Source organism: Labrus mixtus, chromosome 22, assembly GCF_963584025.1.
Source record: "Labrus mixtus chromosome 22, fLabMix1.1, whole genome shotgun sequence".
NCBI lineage: Eukaryota > Metazoa > Chordata > Actinopteri > Labriformes > Labridae > Labrus > Labrus mixtus.
The window spans coordinates 18,283,091-18,300,391 of record NC_083633.1 but is presented as its reverse complement, the minus strand read 5'-3'; the positions used below and the strand labels follow the sequence as shown (position 1 = coordinate 18,300,391).

Here is a 17,301-nt window from a genome sequence, read left to right as displayed (position 1 = left end):
CAGCCTCTAGTGGACACTCAAGGAACTGCAGTTTTTTTGGGGGGCACCTTAGCATTGGCTTATTCAAACACTTTCCTCCCCCACACACACACTCACTTTAAGATCAGTGGTCCATGTTATTAAAAAGTTTGGGACCCCCTGCACTGAACCACGTGGAGTCTGATGAAAAGCTGATGTGCTCATGTCCACATTTCTGACTAATTGGCTTTGGATGGAGAGAGTGCACACACACACACACACACACACACACACACACACACACACACACACACACACACACACACACACAACCTCACACTGATGCTGAATGACGCACCTCGAATTACACCGATTGGTTGCTCGGCTGAACTCGGCCTCAGCTTTTGTTGACAACAATTGTTGGTGCTCAAACAAGAACCAGTGAAATGTGCAGGCCAATAAACTGGGAGCTTTTTAATCCCAGTTCTGCTTCCCACATGCCTTTTTTTTTTTTTTTTTTACTTGCATCAAAAGCTGCTTCAAAGCCCAACAAAAAAGATACTCAAATTATTGATTTAGAGCTCCAAAATCAAAGATGAGATCTGCTTGTGTTTGGGTTTAGGCTGCAGGGCGCCCCCTTGTGGTCACTGATGGTACCAAACAAAAAAACATTTCAGGGGGAAAAAATGAATGTCTGATAACTTTTTCTTTCCTCTCTTGCCCGTTTTCTGTGCAGCTCCAGTGAACACAGCATGGCTTTGGCTCCTCTGTCTGCTGTGTAATCGGAGCATGACCTGCTTTCTGTGCATCTGACCCGAGTCAAACAAGCAGCGAGCCAAATGAAACTATCTCACCTGTCCGCTTTGTTCTGTCCGTGCTGCTCCTGGACTCCTTTGTGCAATCTTTCTCGGAGGTCTAAACTCTTTGAACCTCCGAGTTTTTTTATGCAACACAGTCAAGATTTTGGTCAAAGACATTTACAGGCAAAAAAAAAAAAAATGCTGTGACCTGAATACTACACAGACATGACTGGAAAAAGTTGTCTGGACTTTTGCACACATTTGTGAGTCCCATGCTTTACACTTCCTGCAGTTCATCCATTCAGTTTTAACTTTAGCGCAGACTTCAAAGAGCCGTTTGGCATCAGACTGGAATGATCCGACCGTCCAGCTTCCTCCAAAATGATGATTCCAACTCACAGAAAGCTGCAGCAGAAAGTTGAAGATTTGTAGGAGTTTGTAACAGATTTAAAAAATGTGCGACTCATCTGAAGTCGCACACTTATTGGGAAATCAACAACTTTGGATATGAACATTTGATTCAATGTCATTAAATTGATATTTAAGGTTTTAAATAGCAGTAAAGGACTGATTAAATCAAAGGAGCTTTTGTATAGGCTGAAGTTGCATCACTTTTTAGTCTTGGTTTGTTTCTTTAATGGTTATTAATTTGCATTTCATGGAAAGTGTTTGCCTCTTTGTGTACATTTCATGACGTTTCTTCTTCTGTCTCTTTGTTCATTTTGACTTTTGTGTCATTTTTTTTCTCGCTTTTTGGTCTTTTTTTGTGAGACTATTTTTTGGTTTGTGATATTTTTGGCCTCATGTCTCTTTCAGTGTTTTTTGTCTGATTGTTCTTCTGGTGTGTTTGTGGTCTTTGTAGTTAATTTGTGTGTGTCTTTGTGGTAGTGTTGCATCTTTCTGGTCTCTTTACATCTGCTTGTGGTCTTTTTGTGTCGCTTTGTTATAAGTTCATCATTTGTTTTTGCTTGATTTCATCGTCCCTGATTCTCTTTTTTTGCTGTTTTGGACATTTTGAACACCTCACTGATCTTTACATCTACTTGTGGTCCCTCTTTTTTTTTTTGACAATTTTGTCTCTTTTTGGTTGTTTCTGTAAACTTGTGATCACTTTTGTTGTCTCTGTGAAAGTTTTTCTAACATTCTTAGTCAAAAAGTGTCAACAGTCGACTCACCCACCCAGTATCTCTGACTTTTGGTACATCGGGGGAACCAAAAGGTTAGATCTGGGGAAAAGTCCAGTGCCATACCCCACCCATAACACACACACTTTCACATCCAAACCCACTCTCACACACACACACATTGTTATCATGCCATAGGTGACATGGTGCCTGACTGACGGATTGGTTAATTACACGGAGAGCAGCTCAACAGGAGGGAAGAAAAATAGGCTAAATGATGTAAGTGCATGAGTATTTCAAACACGCAGAGAAAAGCTTCGGAGCAATTTCAGAGGAATTCTGACAGAACCAAACCCTTCACTGTAGGAAGTCAGATGTTAGTTTTATTCACAGTATCAGGTTGGAACTTGTTTCATGCTTTAGTAACAGTCGAACGCTTCAACGCATGAAAATGAGAGAAATATTCAGACTGTTTGTGCCTGGAGAGAAAAGCTGCCCAGACAGAGAGCCGGCCCGACCCAGATATGACAGTCATCTCACTCTTTACTCCTAAACAGGTCAGATTCTTCACACAGGGAACATGTCGTTGGCACTCTGTATGTTGGTACAGTTCAGCTGAGGGCAGATATAGAAAGATGGACAAAGATGCTGGGGACACTTCAGAAGAAACAGGATTTTATTTGCTTTGTACTAAAAAAAAGTCATTTTGATTAAAGAGGGAATAACACACGGTAGAGTAAAAAAAGTTCATGTTAAAGTCACTTCAGAGGATCATATAAACACTTTTAGTTGTTGCACTAAAAATTTAAGGGCCTGTTCCTTTAAGAGCCCTTTCTTTTCACAAAGGGCATAGAGGCCTCTATGCATTAGTGTTGAAATAATATGCAGTTTGGTACACAGTTAAATATTCTTTATGGTGTACATGTACAGTGTTATAGTCTTTTTTAAGTTTTTTTGTTTTGTTTGAATAATTAAAATCTTGTATTGACGCCTGTCCAAAGTTCAGTCGATGTCATTGACTGAAGTAAATAAAAGCCTGGCTATTTACTAAAGTTATATGGTATTTGATGTTTTAATCTCGTGTAATAAACTGTTTGAAACCATAAGATGCTACTTGTGAATAACACATTTTGAATTTAAATCAAATTCATCATAATTTATAATAATGATTTATCCCTGGACGAGTTTATGTTGAGTTCAGTGCTTAAATAGTGCACTCAAGAAAGATTAAAACACAATAATTAAAACTGTAGTAGAGCAGACCATCCGCTAAAGGAGACTGACAGACTGAGGTTGTAGTGTGCACACTCCGCCAGAAGGGGGCGCTGTGTAAAAACATGAAGACTCCTCGGGGGTCGCAGGTTTCTACTTCCTGTTCGGCGGTAAAGCGTGTTTGCTGGTTGACGAAGTACAAACGTTTTGGCGAAAGAAAAATACTCCACTAAATAATTTGTAGACCTTATTAACTACCACAGAAATGGTGAGTATGTTTTATTTGTGTTTGCTTTCTTTTAATTTGATGTTTTGATTAATGTAGAGATAGAAGCGCTTTTTGTTAGTTAGCTTTAGCTTCGTTAGCTTCTCATTCATGTTAAAAGATGAATGAATGAATCTCTCGCATGCACACAAACACAAGAATATGAAACATTTACTCGGTTAAATTGAAAATAAAATACAGCTGCAGCCTTCATATATTATCTCCTACATTCAAGATTTAAGTAATGTCTCTTTGTTGGATTGTTTCCGTTTTCTAAAGAGAAAAGTAGCAGAGAACTTTCTTTTCTTAAACATTCTTATTTCACTACATTAAACACATTATACAATATATAGTTTTGTACTTAACATAATAAACACATTATACCATATATGGTTTTATACTTAATATAGTAAACGCTACACAAACATCTAGATTTATTTTTGCTTGTTTGTTTGGCCTGTGGTTGAACAAACCTCTTTAAATATCTGAAAAATAGCACTCTTAATTTTTCTTTAAATTTATTTTATTTACCATTTTGTTTTGTACCTTTTGCACAACGTAGAATTTATTACTCTAAATATTATTTATTTATTATTTTACTTTATTTTATCTTATTTTACCTTATTTTATTTTATCTATTTTACCTCATTTTATTTTACCTTATTTTATTTGATCTATTTTACCTTATTTTATCTTTTATTTTATTTTACCTTATTTTATTTTATCTATTTTACCTTATTTATTTTTTTATTTTATTTTATCTTATTTGATCTATTTTACCTTATTTATTTTTTTACCTTATTTTATTTTATCGTATTTCACCTTATTTTATTTTATCTTATTTTATCTTTTACCTTATTTTATTTGATCTATTTTACCGTATCTTATTTTATTTTACCTTATTTTATGTGATCTATTTTACCTTATTTTGGTTGTATTGCACCGTGGGACGGAGACAAACGCAATTTCGATTCCACTGTATGTCTGGCATATTTTGAAATTGACAATAAAGTTGACTTTGATTTGACATCCTTCATGGACAACATCATTTAAAAAAGAAAGAAAACAAAGCCGTTCGTTGGTCATTGAAACATAAATATGTTGCAGCTATACGGTTCTGATTCAGACAACACATGCAGACATATTTGTGTTTTGTTTGTCCACTGTCTCCTTTTATAGTAAAAAAAACAACAACTTTTTCTCCCCTCTTTTTTTCTCCCCTCTTTTTGTTTCTACTTTTACTTTATTTGTCACACTTTTTAAGCCAATTATGGGTTATAAATAAAAACTTTGAACAAGTCAAAAATATAATCTAAATGTTTGTCATTTCTGTATATACATGTAGCCTTGAATCAAAAACTGGTTTATATGTCTGTGTGTGAGTAATAACCAACCACACCTTTCTTTCCAAACAGAGTTTACCTCTGAACCCGAAGCCGTTCCTGAACGGCCTGACGGGCAAACCAGTGATGGTGAAGCTGAAGTGGGGTATGGAGTATAAGGGCTACCTGGTGTCTGTGGATGGCTACATGAATATGCAGGTAAGAGCTCATGCACGCATTTTAAGTGTTTTTTTCCTACACCCCTCCCATCCTTGAGATCCTTGCTTGCACAAAAGTCTTTTGGGACATTGTTTGGCATCATAAAATCTGTTGAATTATGTTTATCACTGTTGGCAGTCCGATTGGAAATTCTTTAAGCAGCTTTCCAACAATAACATGATGGGTTCATGAATAAACATTTTACTGAAACCACCAAAATACAAACCAGTAGAACCTTTCTGCACCAACTGAGAAAGATCCCAAGTGATTGTTGCAGTGATTCAAGATATGTATCGACTAATACGGGTTATGAGAGATATAGATCATTAATCGTCCATCAGAGAAAACTACATAGAAGCCTCTTTTACCCTCAAGTTTGCATAAAAAACGTTATCTTTTCAAAGTACAAAAAACTGTAATTATATGTTAAGTTTTTGGTATTTCTCCATTAAAAAAAAGTGAAATTTGTGATTCATTATTCCATCTCACAGTTTGCAGCCTCTCCTCTAATGCAGTATACGTTGTGCAGAAATCTTTTCATCTTATGTTTCATAATAAAATGACTTTATTGTCCAGAGTTGTCTTGCTGAAATAAATCCAAACTAGAATCCTCACTTCTATGATAACCGGATGGGATTATTCCATGTGACATTTTTCTATTCCCATGTTTTCCCGACAGCTGGCCAACACAGAAGAGTTTGTGGACGGAGCGTTGGCGGGTCATCTTGGTGAAGTGCTTATCAGGTTTGTATTTATAAACATCTAACTAACTGTATAAAGTCTTTGTTGGTAATTTGCCGTATTATTCCAGTTTATCCAATTAATCCAGTTTAACCAGGGCGGCGGTCTGTAGGAATAAGAGTTGGGTTAAGTCCCAGTGCAGACCACAAGTCTGAAAATGCCCCAGCTCAGGGGCGCTCGCTTTGTGCATCCCCCTCACTCTGACATCTCTCCATAAGTGCGTGTGTGTGTAGCATGTCTCAATATCTGAGAAATAAAATTGAATTTCCCCTCACAGGATTAAAATGAGAGTATCAGTTTACCAAACTAAAATAAAGATGTTTTTACAGAGTGGTCATGTGAACACACATCAGTGACCTTCAGAATCCTAAACTACCATAACTAACCTGTGTTAATAATTCACCGTTTTAAACAAATCAATAGTGGAGGCAGAAGAGCGCCGCATGTATTCGACCCTTTCTGTTTCTGTCACTGACGTGTCGTGTGTTTGATACCCGCAGGTGCAATAACGTTTTGTACATCAGAGGTGTAGAAGAAGAGGAAGAGGACGGAGAGATGAGGGAGTGAAGTCGGAGAAGAGGACTCGTCCCGGTCTACTGTCTTGAGTGTGATTGTACGTTGTAGTTGAGCTGATGTGTGTTTGTGTTTTCACCATGTGAAACAGATGAATGCTTCGGGTTTCTTTTTTTTCTTTTTTTCAAGCAGTTTTGAAAATAACTTTTTTTTACTGTATGCGAGACCAATTTTATGTTGTGACGTTGTGATACAGACACAATAAATGATTCCCCCTCCTTTCTTAAACGTTGTGCCTTTTTGTATTTATTATCTTACATCAGTGTTTGGTTAAAAAGTGTGAAGCTCCGCCCCCCCCCTATGCACTTTAAACTCTGCTCCCCATGACAAATATTTACCCTGGCTCCTGAACTAGTTGAAGCTCAGTCACGGTGATGAGTGTCTGCGCTCTGGATGAATCAAACATGTCGAGTAATTACAAACTGCTGGTGAAGAACGCCAAGCAGGTGGTTCTGATCTGCAACAACGGAGAGAAATACCTGACCAAACATGGGATGCAAAACCTGTGTGTGATTGAAAATGGGAGTGTGGTGATAGGAAGGTAAGTTTAATTATTGTGTTTCATGAAAGTGGTAGTGATGAGGCTCGAGAGTTAACTGTGCACTCTGTTAGTCGATATAAAAACAAGTGAAGAATGAAATTTGACTCCTCAGATGTTTCTGCATTTATATCTGTGCACTGAATGTCAGCAGGTTTTAAAAAAAAATAATTTTAGTCTTGACTTGTTACAATGAAACATAAGGAATGAACTCTGAAGCGGCAAAAGACTCGTCTAAAATAAAACAATCTGGCGCCCCCTACTGGCTGCAGGAGTTCATTACACCAGATAAGAATATTAACGAGAATTTAGACATCTTTTCTGATTGTGTGTATATTTATATAACTTTTTTTGAGTTTGGCAAACAATATTGCTTACGTTGGTAAAATATATGTAAAAAATGTTGGTTTAATATTTGCAGAGGTGGAAGAAATAATACCACAGTAAAGTATTTTGATACAACTGCATTAAAACCATTCTTAGATAAACATATTTTAAAGTTCTAAACTAAATATTTCACTATGTTTTAGGCATATACTACAAAATATGTTTTTGGATTAATATCACTCCTTCAGCATTTTAAATCCTACTTTTAAATTTGTAATCCTTTAAAAAAATATGATTTATACGTTATGCAAGGGAGGATTCTTTATGTAATTTAGCATAAAAAGAGTTGTGTCGATGCATAATGCAACACAATCCTTCAGTTTATAAAAGGAACATTTTAAATCAAGATAATTCTTTCCTGCAGGCCGGGCTTCAGAAATGATAATCTGAAAAGTAACTAAAGCTGTCAAACATGCAGAAGAGTAAATTGTTATATTTGTAGAAGTAGTTGCAATAATTGTAACTAATCTAGTTCAGTGCTAATATGTGGAATATATATTTTATTTATGTACCTTAGTCATTGCACATAGTTATATTCCACCTCTGGATGTTGGGAGTTTTTTAACTGGTTCTCTCTTATATCAGATTATACTATAAAATAACATTTGTGTTTAAAAATCGTCTTTCTTTGTCGTTTTAAAAAAACTTCTCAGGCTCTACCATCATTAGTTCAACATGCACTTTTTCCAGCTAAACTTTGGGGTCATTCCATGCTCATCATAACCTTAAAGTCACTCATTTCCTCATGCAGCGATGGTCTGATTAAAGCTGTGGGTCCTGCTGAAACCATCAGATCTCAGTTTGCTGAGTCATCCTTTGAGAAAGTGATTGATGCTGCAGGAATGTGTGTCTTACCTGGTGAGTATTAGTTATTATTTGTATTGTTATAAATGGAGTTCTATGGGCTATATAACATCCTAATCTCTGTGATGATCATTTCTACAACCTTCTTGTTTCAGGGCTCGTTGATGCTCACACACATCCAGTCTGGGCTGGAGACAGAGTGCATGAATTTTCAATGAAGGTCAGAATGTTTTGTCCATTTTTTCAACCTTGCTTCCTCAGCTGTAGCAAAAAATAATGATTGCATGAATGTTACCTTCTGCAGCTGGCCGGGGCCTCCTACATGGACGTGCACCGGGCGGGCGGAGGGATCCACTTCACAGTGGAGCACACTCGAGCGGCGGGGTCCCTGGAGCTGCTGGCGTCTCTCAGCAGCAGGCTGGTCAGGATGCAGCGAGCGGGCACCACCCTGGTGGAGTGCAAGAGCGGCTACGGCCTGGAGCTGCAGACCGAACTCAAGATGCTGGAGGTGATCGAGGAGGCCCGGCGCTCCCTGCCCATCAACATCTCCTCCACCTACTGCGGAGCCCACGCAGTGCCCAAGTACGGAGCATCCTCAGTGCCACACCACATTTAAAAAAAAAAAAAGTTCTTTATTTTAGTTTCCTTTCTTTTCTTTTTTTTTTTAGAGGGAAGACGGTCGCAGAGGCCACGGACGACATCCTGCAGGTTCAGCTGCCTCGGCTGAAGGAGAAGATTTCCGCAGGGAGCCTCAGAGTCGACAACATCGACGTGTTCTGTGAGCGCGGCGTGTTTGACCTCGGCTCCACTCGCTCCATCCTGCAGGCGGGCAAAGACATGGGCCTCAACATCAACTTCCACGGAGACGAGCTGCATCCCATGAACTCTGCTCAGGTAGCTCTCACTGCTGATGCTGTTTGCATCGATATTAAATTGATCTTGTTAACGTGTGTGTGTGCGTGTGTGCGTGTGTGTGTGTGTGCGCGCGTCAGCTGGGTGCAGAGCTCGGAGCGTTGGCCATCAGTCACCTGGAGGAGGTCACTGATGAGGGTATCGCTGCCATGGCAACGTCAAAAACTGCTGCTGTACTTCTGCCTACTACGGCTTACATCCTCAGGTGCTGTGACTTCACCGCGTCAGTGTAACTAAGTACACGTTCATCAATAAGTCTTTAAATGGAAACGTGTGTGTGTGTGTGTGTGTGTGTGTGTGTGTGTGTGTGTGTGTGTGTGTGTGTGTGTGTGTGTGTGTGTGTGTGTGTGTGTGTGTGTGTGTGTGTGTGTGTGTGTGTGTGTGTGTGTGTGTGTGTGTGTGTGTTCAGGCTGCCTCAGCCTCGGGCCAGAGACATGCTGGATGCCGGCGTGGTCGTTGCTCTCGGCAGCGACTTCAACCCTAACGCCTACTGCTGCTCCGTGGTGAGTACCGAGGGTGAAGACGTGATGGTAACAAAGTCAATCACTTGTCTGTTTCTAACACGGGTTCACACGTGTTCTCCTCCCTCAGCCAATCGTCATGCACCTCGCCTGCGTCAACATGAAAATGTCCATGCCTGAAGCTTTGGCTGCTGCCACCATCAACGCGGCGTACGCCCTCGGGTGCTCCCACACGCACGGCTCCCTGGAGGTCAACAAGCACGGAGACCTGCTCATCCTCAACGCCACGCGGTAAAAAAAACACGGCGACAAACGTGGATTCATGTATTTAGGCCGATTCACTGCCCAGTTGGTTTTAGTTTCACCTCTTAACACGCTTCATCCTTTAGCTTCTTTTAACAGCAGTCTGTCTTCTTCTTTTGGAGTCATGAAGTAGTGACCAGATGAGTCAAAGTGGCAGGGCCCCAATATTTATATTCACTTTTTAATATCTTGTATTTGGCACCAGAGATTTGATAATTGTATCACGAGTCAGGATGACCTTACATGGCTGTATCTATATATCATCTCGACGTCAACCATTATTAACATGTCATGATAAATCCTCTCCTTTCACTTCAGCGGCTCAGCTCACCAAAGATAACTTACAACAGCATCCATCGGCTTAACACACTTTAGTGAATGTTTTGTAACGACATGTCTCGGTTATTTACTTGATATATTTCCTTATGTTAAAGCTCCCCTCTCCTCCATGTGTTATTTCAGGTGGGAGCATCTGATCTACCAGCTGGGAGGACATCACGAGCTGATCCGCTACGTCATCATTAAAGGCAGCGTGGTGGTTGATAATGAAAAAACTCTGGGTTTATAACCACAAATGTGTCCTCTGATGACTGAAGGTAATAAACTAAGTTCTAACAGTCAGCTACAGAATGTATTCAGATTTGATTCAAGGGGAAACATCGACTTTATTTGACACCAGATTTTTAAAAATCGAACAACATCGATACCGGCTTCTATAACACAACCACAAAAATACAAATCCAAGGGACAAGATATTTGGTCTTTTCTCCAATTTCACTTCCTCATAAGAAAGAAAACTATTCTGAGCAAGAGTGTCACACCTTGGTGATACTGAAACCTTAAGAGAGTACCTTCATCTCTCTGTTCAACTTATTGCTGCTATATCAAAAAGTAATTTCTCACTTGTTTTCTGTATTTGTGCTAAGCTAACACACAGCTGGTTATTTCTTAAAGCCTTCGTAAGCCGTACTGTCCAGATAAATCAAAGCTCCTCTTTCTCTGGAAGAAGGAATTCTCTTTCACTCAGATAAACTCCCTCAGTTACTTTGTGATAAACGCAGACAAGAAACACATCTTCCACACGTCAAGTGACTGAACAGTCTACTTATTCTGATGAACTGAAGCTTCTATCTTGAGAAACCAAAGAGCGCATGTTTGACTGTCAGGGGTGAAAGCAGATAACTAATCTACGGAGTCAAGAAACCAACAGTTAGGAGGTCAATCAGTGGGTACAGATCAGCCTGAAACAGAACGATCACATGTGTGAAGAGTGCTTTTATTGAACATGTTAGTATACAGAGCTTTTTTGTATCTAATCGTTTATATATTTCCCCCACAGGCTTCACATCAAATCCTACAACTCACAAATATGTAACATAAAAACATGCAGTACAGTGTGATTTTATACGCTAAACATAAAGTAGTACAAATGCTTATTCACATCAATAACTGGGTGGTTAAGTGAAGATAAAAAGTTGCAGCGGCAAACAGAAATCAGTATCGTATTGTTCCTATAAACAAAAGGTGAGAGAGTAACAGACTGTGAAAGAAGGCAGAGGTTGATTTAAAAAATAAAAAATAAAAAAAACAACGGTCAGGCTTCATACTTTTTCCCCGCTCTGTGGATCTGTTGGTAAAGCGTCATTGAGAAAGCCATGCCAAGAAGCTGAAAGAAAAACAAAACAAAAAAAAGGAAAGTTAAAAAAAATGAACAGATGAGCCGTGTTTTTATATCAAAAGAGATAAACGCCAAGCGGAGTTTTTGCATACCTGTATGACCAACACGCACATGGCGATGGTTCCCAGAAGGTGTTTGTTGTCATCCAGCCACTCCTCCACCTTCTCATAGCAACCCTGAAAAAACACACACACACACACACACACACACACACACACAGTAATTACCATGAGGTATCCAGTTTAAGGGTGAGATAATAACACAACTCTGTAGGTTAGGATATAAAGTAACCATGGCAACAGGCTGATTTCCCTATCACTCATGTCAACCTTGTTTAACAATAAATTAAAAAAAACATGAAAACGCCACAGCTTGATGTTTTTTTCCTTTGACTCGTGTCTCTTCTTGTGATTACATGTGTTACACTCAGGAATGCAGAAAGTGAAAAACGGTTAAAACGTCTGTCACAAAGCTGGCAACAAGAGCTGCATGCTTAGCTCTGAAAAGCTAGCAGACAATTAGCTTTATTTATCACAAAACCTGGGGGAAAAGGAGCAGAAAAATGCTACATAAGCACTTTTTTTTTAAACATGTTTGAAGATGAAGCCGTTTGTTTCTACTAGTAATTTAAAGGTAAGATCTTCATCTCATAATTTCCTGCAAATTAAAGGACTCACCCAAAGTCTTTACTAACATAGAATCTAACTAGACTTGAAATCCACACTGACCCGTGTCCAGAAGACATTGGAGGAGTTGCGTCCACAGCCCTGATAAAACTGCTGACAGCAGCGGTCAGGAACCACGTTTCCATGCAGGGCGCTGTACCAGTCGTTGTGGTTCGTCACTCCACAGCATCGCCACTGGAGGAGACATCAGACATGACACAGATTTATAATCCTGGAGGAAATCCCAGTCCCAGGTTGTTCTTAAACTAACAGTACACTAAGAGTTACACAACAAAGAAACCGTACCTATAAAAACAGGAAATGTCTGATTTTGCAAATAAAAATGCACAAAAACTTTCTTTAACTTTAAGTGTCCATGTCTGGCTTTAACTCACCTCTCCCTGTATGGTGTTCCATGCGTCCTTCAGGCCGGCGTTGTTTTCTGTGTTGTACAGAACCAGACCTTCTTTCAGGTCCCGTCTGGCATTTTCGCCCACCTGAGCCGACACGGGTTAAGAGGTTAAACAAAAGGAGGCAAAGGAAGCAGGAGAGAGGATCTAAGAGGAATTTGGATTTTTTTTTTCTCTGACACGGTCGTCTCACCTTGTCAGTGTAGACAAAGAACAGGATGAGGAGGATGAGTTCAGCCAAGAGGATGGTCAACAGAACGATGAAAAACTGAAGAAAATAACCAAAATAAAATGAGAACGTGTTCGACTCAACATGAGCAGAAAAATACAGAACAGACTTGTGTTGTTTCTGGGTCAATGCATAACAATATTAATGGCCTTCATAGTTAAAAATACACAAAATTTCAGATTTAAATCATGAAAAATGAACACAGGGTACGGTGGTGACCTCTGACCTTTCCCATAAATACAGCAGAATATAACCTGCAGTTATGTTTAAATAAATACAGAGCAAAATACATGAACACAACAGGACTACAATAATAATATAGAATACACAGAACTGCTAGAGTGATGCATTATGGGTAATGTAGTGCACGCACACTCAGCAGCAGGCACTTGTTCTCCTTGATGGCACCCAGGCAGCCGAGGAAACCCGTCACCATGACGACCGTGCCAAGCGTGATGATGAGGTTGGCGGCTGAGAGTGACGGGAAGGAGGGCGACAGGGTGGCAAAGCTGCCCTGAGACACCGACAGCCACACGCCCACGCCCAACAGTCCACACCCGCCCAGCTGAAAACACACACAGGAAACTCAGAAACTTCCTGCTGATTTCACGATATAAAACTTTGATCTGGTAACGACGACTGAACGACTGATTCGGTGTGTGGAATAATTACCCAGAAGAGCAGGTTGAAGAGGAAGAGCATGTATTTCACACAGCAGATGCAACCACGAGCCATGACTGAACCTACAGACACTGCAACAAAAACAAAACACAATTTAATATTAACAAAATATTACTCCAGTTACATAAAAATACATCTCCATCAAAGTTGATTATTCTGTTATATTTAAAACTTTAAAATACTCAAGTGCTTTAAACTATGGGAGCTGATTTTACTGTAGAAGTATTAACATGTTTGAGTGTATAACATCAGCTTTATGTACACTTAGAGCGCTAATAAATTATTTTCATTGCCTTGATTGAAAGAGTTAGTGTTTGGTCTATCAAATATTAGAAAACATATTGTATAAGTTATTCCTTAAAATGTCATGTTTTGCCCAAAAATGTTTACTCTTTCCACAAGTGGAAGTGTAGATAGCGTGAAATTTTATTTAACTGATGTAAATATGTTTGATTTTTAACTTCTATTTTTATTTTTATTTTTAATAATTATATTCTGTTTCCTGTTTTCTTGAGCTGCTGTAAAGTTTATCTTTATCTTTTCACAGATCATACTTCTTCTTCTTCTACTGGAGGCCTAATACATACATCAAAAACACACACTGTATCTACCTGGTTTGATTTTCTGTATTTTTCATTTCACAGTAAGAAAATAAAAGTGCGATGTGAGTTTGTTTTCTGAATACGATGCAGCCCTAACCTGTAGCTATAAAGAATAAAAGTCAACAAACTGTTGTTATCAAACTCATCGTTTCCTGTTACATCACAACATCCGTCAACATTTTGCTGTGCATGACTCAGGCTTCAACAACAACAAGGAGACAAACTTACCACTTCAACAGACAGTAGAATAACTAGGGAAGCTCGTGTGGTGTAACCTGTAACACATAACATTTAAATGTAAATGATATACTATATCACAGAACCTGGGGGGGACAGAGCCTTCTCCATAGCTGCCCCCCCCCTCCCCCGGAACTCACTCCCAACACACATTCAACACTGCCCTCCTACTTTCAAATCACTGATCAAAACTCACCTCTTCAAACAAGCTTTTAATGTATGACTGTGATGTATTTCCTGTTTTCTGCAGTTTTACCTTTATTGTTGTTATCTGTATGATTTGTTTGTAATGTTGCAATGTCTGTTAGTCTGTTCTTACTGTGCTGTTCTTTCTGTTTTTAACTATTGTAAAGTGTCTTGTAAAAGCGCTTATAAATAAAATGTATTATTATTATTTATACTACAAGTTGAAACTGAAATTAAAGCAGAAAACAGCCGTGTACTCTTCATGAACTTCTGCAGAGAAACCTCATCACTGTCATTCAAATCAAAAGGCAAACAACTGGCAAATGACTCCCAAATGTTTGAGGAAATAAGCAATCGCAGATGTTGCCAACTACATCCAGTAAATCTTATTACATTACAACATCGCATAAAGTCAAGTGTTTGATGTGGCCAGTCTTTGAATTTCTAAAGAACAGGATTACAATTTCTTATTAAAAGTCCAACTCTCCTTCCAAGATCCTTCCTTCCTGCTGCAGTCAGACTGTTTAACCAAGCCTGCTCCCAGTAGATCACAAAACACACACACAACCGGACAATTCACTCTGACTCTGTGCAATAATAATGTTATATTAATGTTATATTATGTTTATCAAACCACTTTGTGCAATAACATGGTACACTCTATGTGCATGTCTGTGTTACACTGAATACTACGGACTACACTTTTGTCAAATAGCTGATCTATTTTTTAAATCTATTTTTTAGTATCTATTTTTTGTACATTCTTAATTTTTCTTTTTATATTTAAATTGTACTGTGTTCACTTTTTGTTTGCAATCTTTGCTGCTGTAACACTGCACATTTCCCCATTGTGGGATAAATAAAGGATTATCTTATCTTAACTGAATTACACATTAAAGAGTGATTTATTTGTATTTTTTTAAACCATTGTCTTTTATAGTAAAGCATAAACAGTGTATAGCAAAACAGTACGAAAACTAAAAAAGAAGAAATAAAAGTAAAGGAAAAAAAAAAATAATAATAAAAACAAACACAGTCAGATCTGTTCATCAGTCCAAACCTCATTTTGTATGTCATTACAATTTGTGTGTATTTAACGGAGAACATATTAAATATTTTATTGTTGTTTTAAGACAGAAACGTACTCTTTGTGGACTCGACGTGACGTCACTAAACTTCAGCTGTTTAACTAAAGTTTGTGTAAATAACGGTCAACAAAGAGAAGCGGCGTCATCACTAAATGAACTAATCCTGCACCTTTTTCGTGTTTAGAAATCAGAACACAAGTTAAATATCAAGATTATCCGAGCAAACCACTCGGGCCGTGATTGTTTTCATGTCCATGCTCTCGGAAATGCGGATAAAAAAAAAGAAAAAAAAGGGGGGAATAGTTTCCTACCGTCGGCTATGACCTGGAGCTCATCTCCCCGGTAACGTGTCGAGTTTCAGCCGCAGTAAGTTTCACATACCGACCGGTTCTGCTTACTTTTTTTTAAAGCAGTAGCCGGTGTGAAAAGACAAAACCGACAAACTGAAGTCTGCTTTGAAGTTGTGTCGATGGTTGGAGAACAGGAGGAGGAGGATATCTTCTTTAAAGAGGGCGGAGCACAGTGGAGGACTGACCCCGGGATGGAGGCGTGACTCTCGGGGCTGGGAGGGAGAGAGAGAGAGAGAGAGAGAGAGGACCGACCGGGCATTGATCCTGCTGGTTGTTTTCCCCCCCAGTGGTCAAACTGCGGTACTGCAACTAAAAAGTCCAGAATACAAATTCCCACAGAAACTCAGAAAGTATGATAAGAGGAAATATTCTTTTAATCAAAAGTAAAAGGACATAAACCACACTTTGAAAAAACTCAATTAAAAGTAGTTTAAATCATTTTTTTCTCATATTGGAAAAAAGTTGCTTTTACTATTTTACAAATATTTTATCATCAGACTACAGTTACTCATGCAAGAAAGTAAAATCAGGATTGAGCTGGGGGGGGGGGGGGGGGTTACTGTTTCTCTTAGTATTATGAATAAGACTGCAAATACAGATTTTATGATTTAATCTGCTTATTACAGCTATTCACTGTTCCTAAATTAAGTGAAAGTCCATATTCTTTAGGATATTTTGGGGATACATTTGAATATTAGATTATGTTCGGGGTATTTTGATTATTATTGTTTACATTCATATGAGTTATTTCCATTAGTTTATTTTGCTACTTGGGGCATAAGGGTGGAGTCTGTACATGGGTGTGTGTCTATATAGCCAGGTAGCCAGGTGAGACTCAGGTAAGCACCTAATGGGTTAATGTTTTTTTTTTACCAGGAAGTCAGGACGCAATGGAAAGGATGACAGGGCAAGAGAGACAGCAGCGTTTTTTTGTTGTGTGTTGCCTGCTTGATAAAATAAACCACCCTAAAACCTTCAATCATCACGTGGACACTTATTAATATATCCTGTGTAAGATTCGCCCTCTAGGTGCCTCAGTGGCTTTATTATGAGTTTGTGTTAAGTTTATAATTTGTTTGGAATTTTTGTTATTTATAGGCTATAGATATCGCCACTACACTTCTTATTATTTAATTTTTTTAACTAGAAAATAGTGATAAACAACCATCAGTTACTCAGAGCTATGATGAAAACCTCACTAGCATCACCTCTTTGATGCAACCAAACGCTCAAATCTCAAAGTTATTAACCACAAGTTAAATTCATTATAAAGGAAAATGTGTTAATCTTTACCTTAATGTCTCTGTATTTGTGCATGAACGTTTCTATAACGACGATCAAAATGGTAACTAAATAATTGTCTTTCAAATGACGTTGATTAATCGTGAAATGTGAAAACGGACTGTTACCTGTCTCACTTTCTTTTATTTTTTTTCCGTATATTAACTCTGAACACAGACGAACACAAATCCCAAAGTCAAATAGGACTTTAATAAAGGCTCATCGTTATTAAGATTAAGATTTACCTTTATTGATCAGTTTTTACACTCTGTAGT

The 17,301-nt window shown here is 38.5% G+C and overlaps 3 protein-coding genes across 3 annotated transcripts; 2 read left to right on the top strand and 1 right to left on the bottom strand.

The window, feature by feature from the left end:
• The first annotated feature begins 3,205 nt into the window (after positions 1-3,205).
• On the top strand, positions 3,206-6,442 carry snrpf (small nuclear ribonucleoprotein polypeptide F). Its single transcript, XM_061029566.1, has 4 exons — positions 3,206-3,362; positions 4,775-4,900; positions 5,580-5,644; positions 6,142-6,442. The coding sequence occupies exons 1-4, from the start codon at positions 3,360-3,362 to the stop codon at positions 6,206-6,208; spliced, it is 261 nt and encodes an 86-aa protein (XP_060885549.1). The 5' UTR covers positions 3,206-3,359; the 3' UTR covers positions 6,209-6,442.
• Positions 6,443-6,556: 114 nt separating this feature from the next.
• amdhd1 (amidohydrolase domain containing 1) lies at positions 6,557-11,155 on the top strand. The gene is made up of 9 exons (XM_061029563.1): positions 6,557-6,755; positions 7,891-7,997; positions 8,099-8,163; positions 8,248-8,525; positions 8,612-8,837; positions 8,936-9,060; positions 9,265-9,358; positions 9,447-9,607; positions 10,082-11,155. The coding sequence occupies exons 1-9, from the start codon at positions 6,589-6,591 to the stop codon at positions 10,185-10,187; spliced, it is 1,329 nt and encodes a 442-aa protein (XP_060885546.1). The 5' UTR covers positions 6,557-6,588; the 3' UTR covers positions 10,188-11,155.
• Positions 10,880-15,952, bottom strand: LOC132956245 (tetraspanin-9). The gene is made up of 9 exons (XM_061029565.1): positions 15,707-15,952; positions 14,113-14,159; positions 13,274-13,353; positions 12,975-13,166; positions 12,566-12,640; positions 12,358-12,459; positions 12,026-12,157; positions 11,390-11,473; positions 10,880-11,285 (listed from the first exon to the last, which is right to left on the bottom strand). The coding sequence occupies exons 3-9, from the start codon at positions 13,334-13,336 to the stop codon at positions 11,214-11,216; spliced, it is 720 nt and encodes a 239-aa protein (XP_060885548.1). The 5' UTR covers positions 13,337-13,353; positions 14,113-14,159; positions 15,707-15,952; the 3' UTR covers positions 10,880-11,213.
• Positions 15,953-17,301: the final 1,349 nt, after the last annotated feature.

Coding starts and splice junctions, on each gene's coding strand:
- snrpf (XM_061029566.1), top strand. Junction 4,901..5,579: donor ATGGCTACATGAATATGCAG/GTAAGAGCTCAT, acceptor TTTTCCCGACAG/CTGGCCAACACAGAAGAGTT. Junction 5,645..6,141: donor CTTGGTGAAGTGCTTATCAG/GTTTGTATTTAT, acceptor TGATACCCGCAG/GTGCAATAACGTTTTGTACA.
- LOC132956245 (XM_061029565.1), bottom strand. CDS start 13,336: ATGGCTCGTGGTTGCATCTGCTGTGTGAAATACATGCTCTTCCTCTTC. Junction 12,158..12,357: donor GGAACACCATACAGGGAGAG/GTGAGTTAAAGC, acceptor TGTCTCCTCCAG/TGGCGATGCTGTGGAGTGAC. Junction 11,474..12,025: donor CCAATGTCTTCTGGACACGG/GTCAGTGTGGAT, acceptor GTGTTTTTTCAG/GGTTGCTATGAGAAGGTGGA.
- amdhd1 (XM_061029563.1), top strand. CDS start 6,589: ATGAGTGTCTGCGCTCTGGATGAATCAAACATGTCGAGTAATTACAAA. Junction 8,164..8,247: donor TGCATGAATTTTCAATGAAG/GTCAGAATGTTT, acceptor TACCTTCTGCAG/CTGGCCGGGGCCTCCTACAT. Junction 8,838..8,935: donor ATCCCATGAACTCTGCTCAG/GTAGCTCTCACT, acceptor TGCGCGCGTCAG/CTGGGTGCAGAGCTCGGAGC.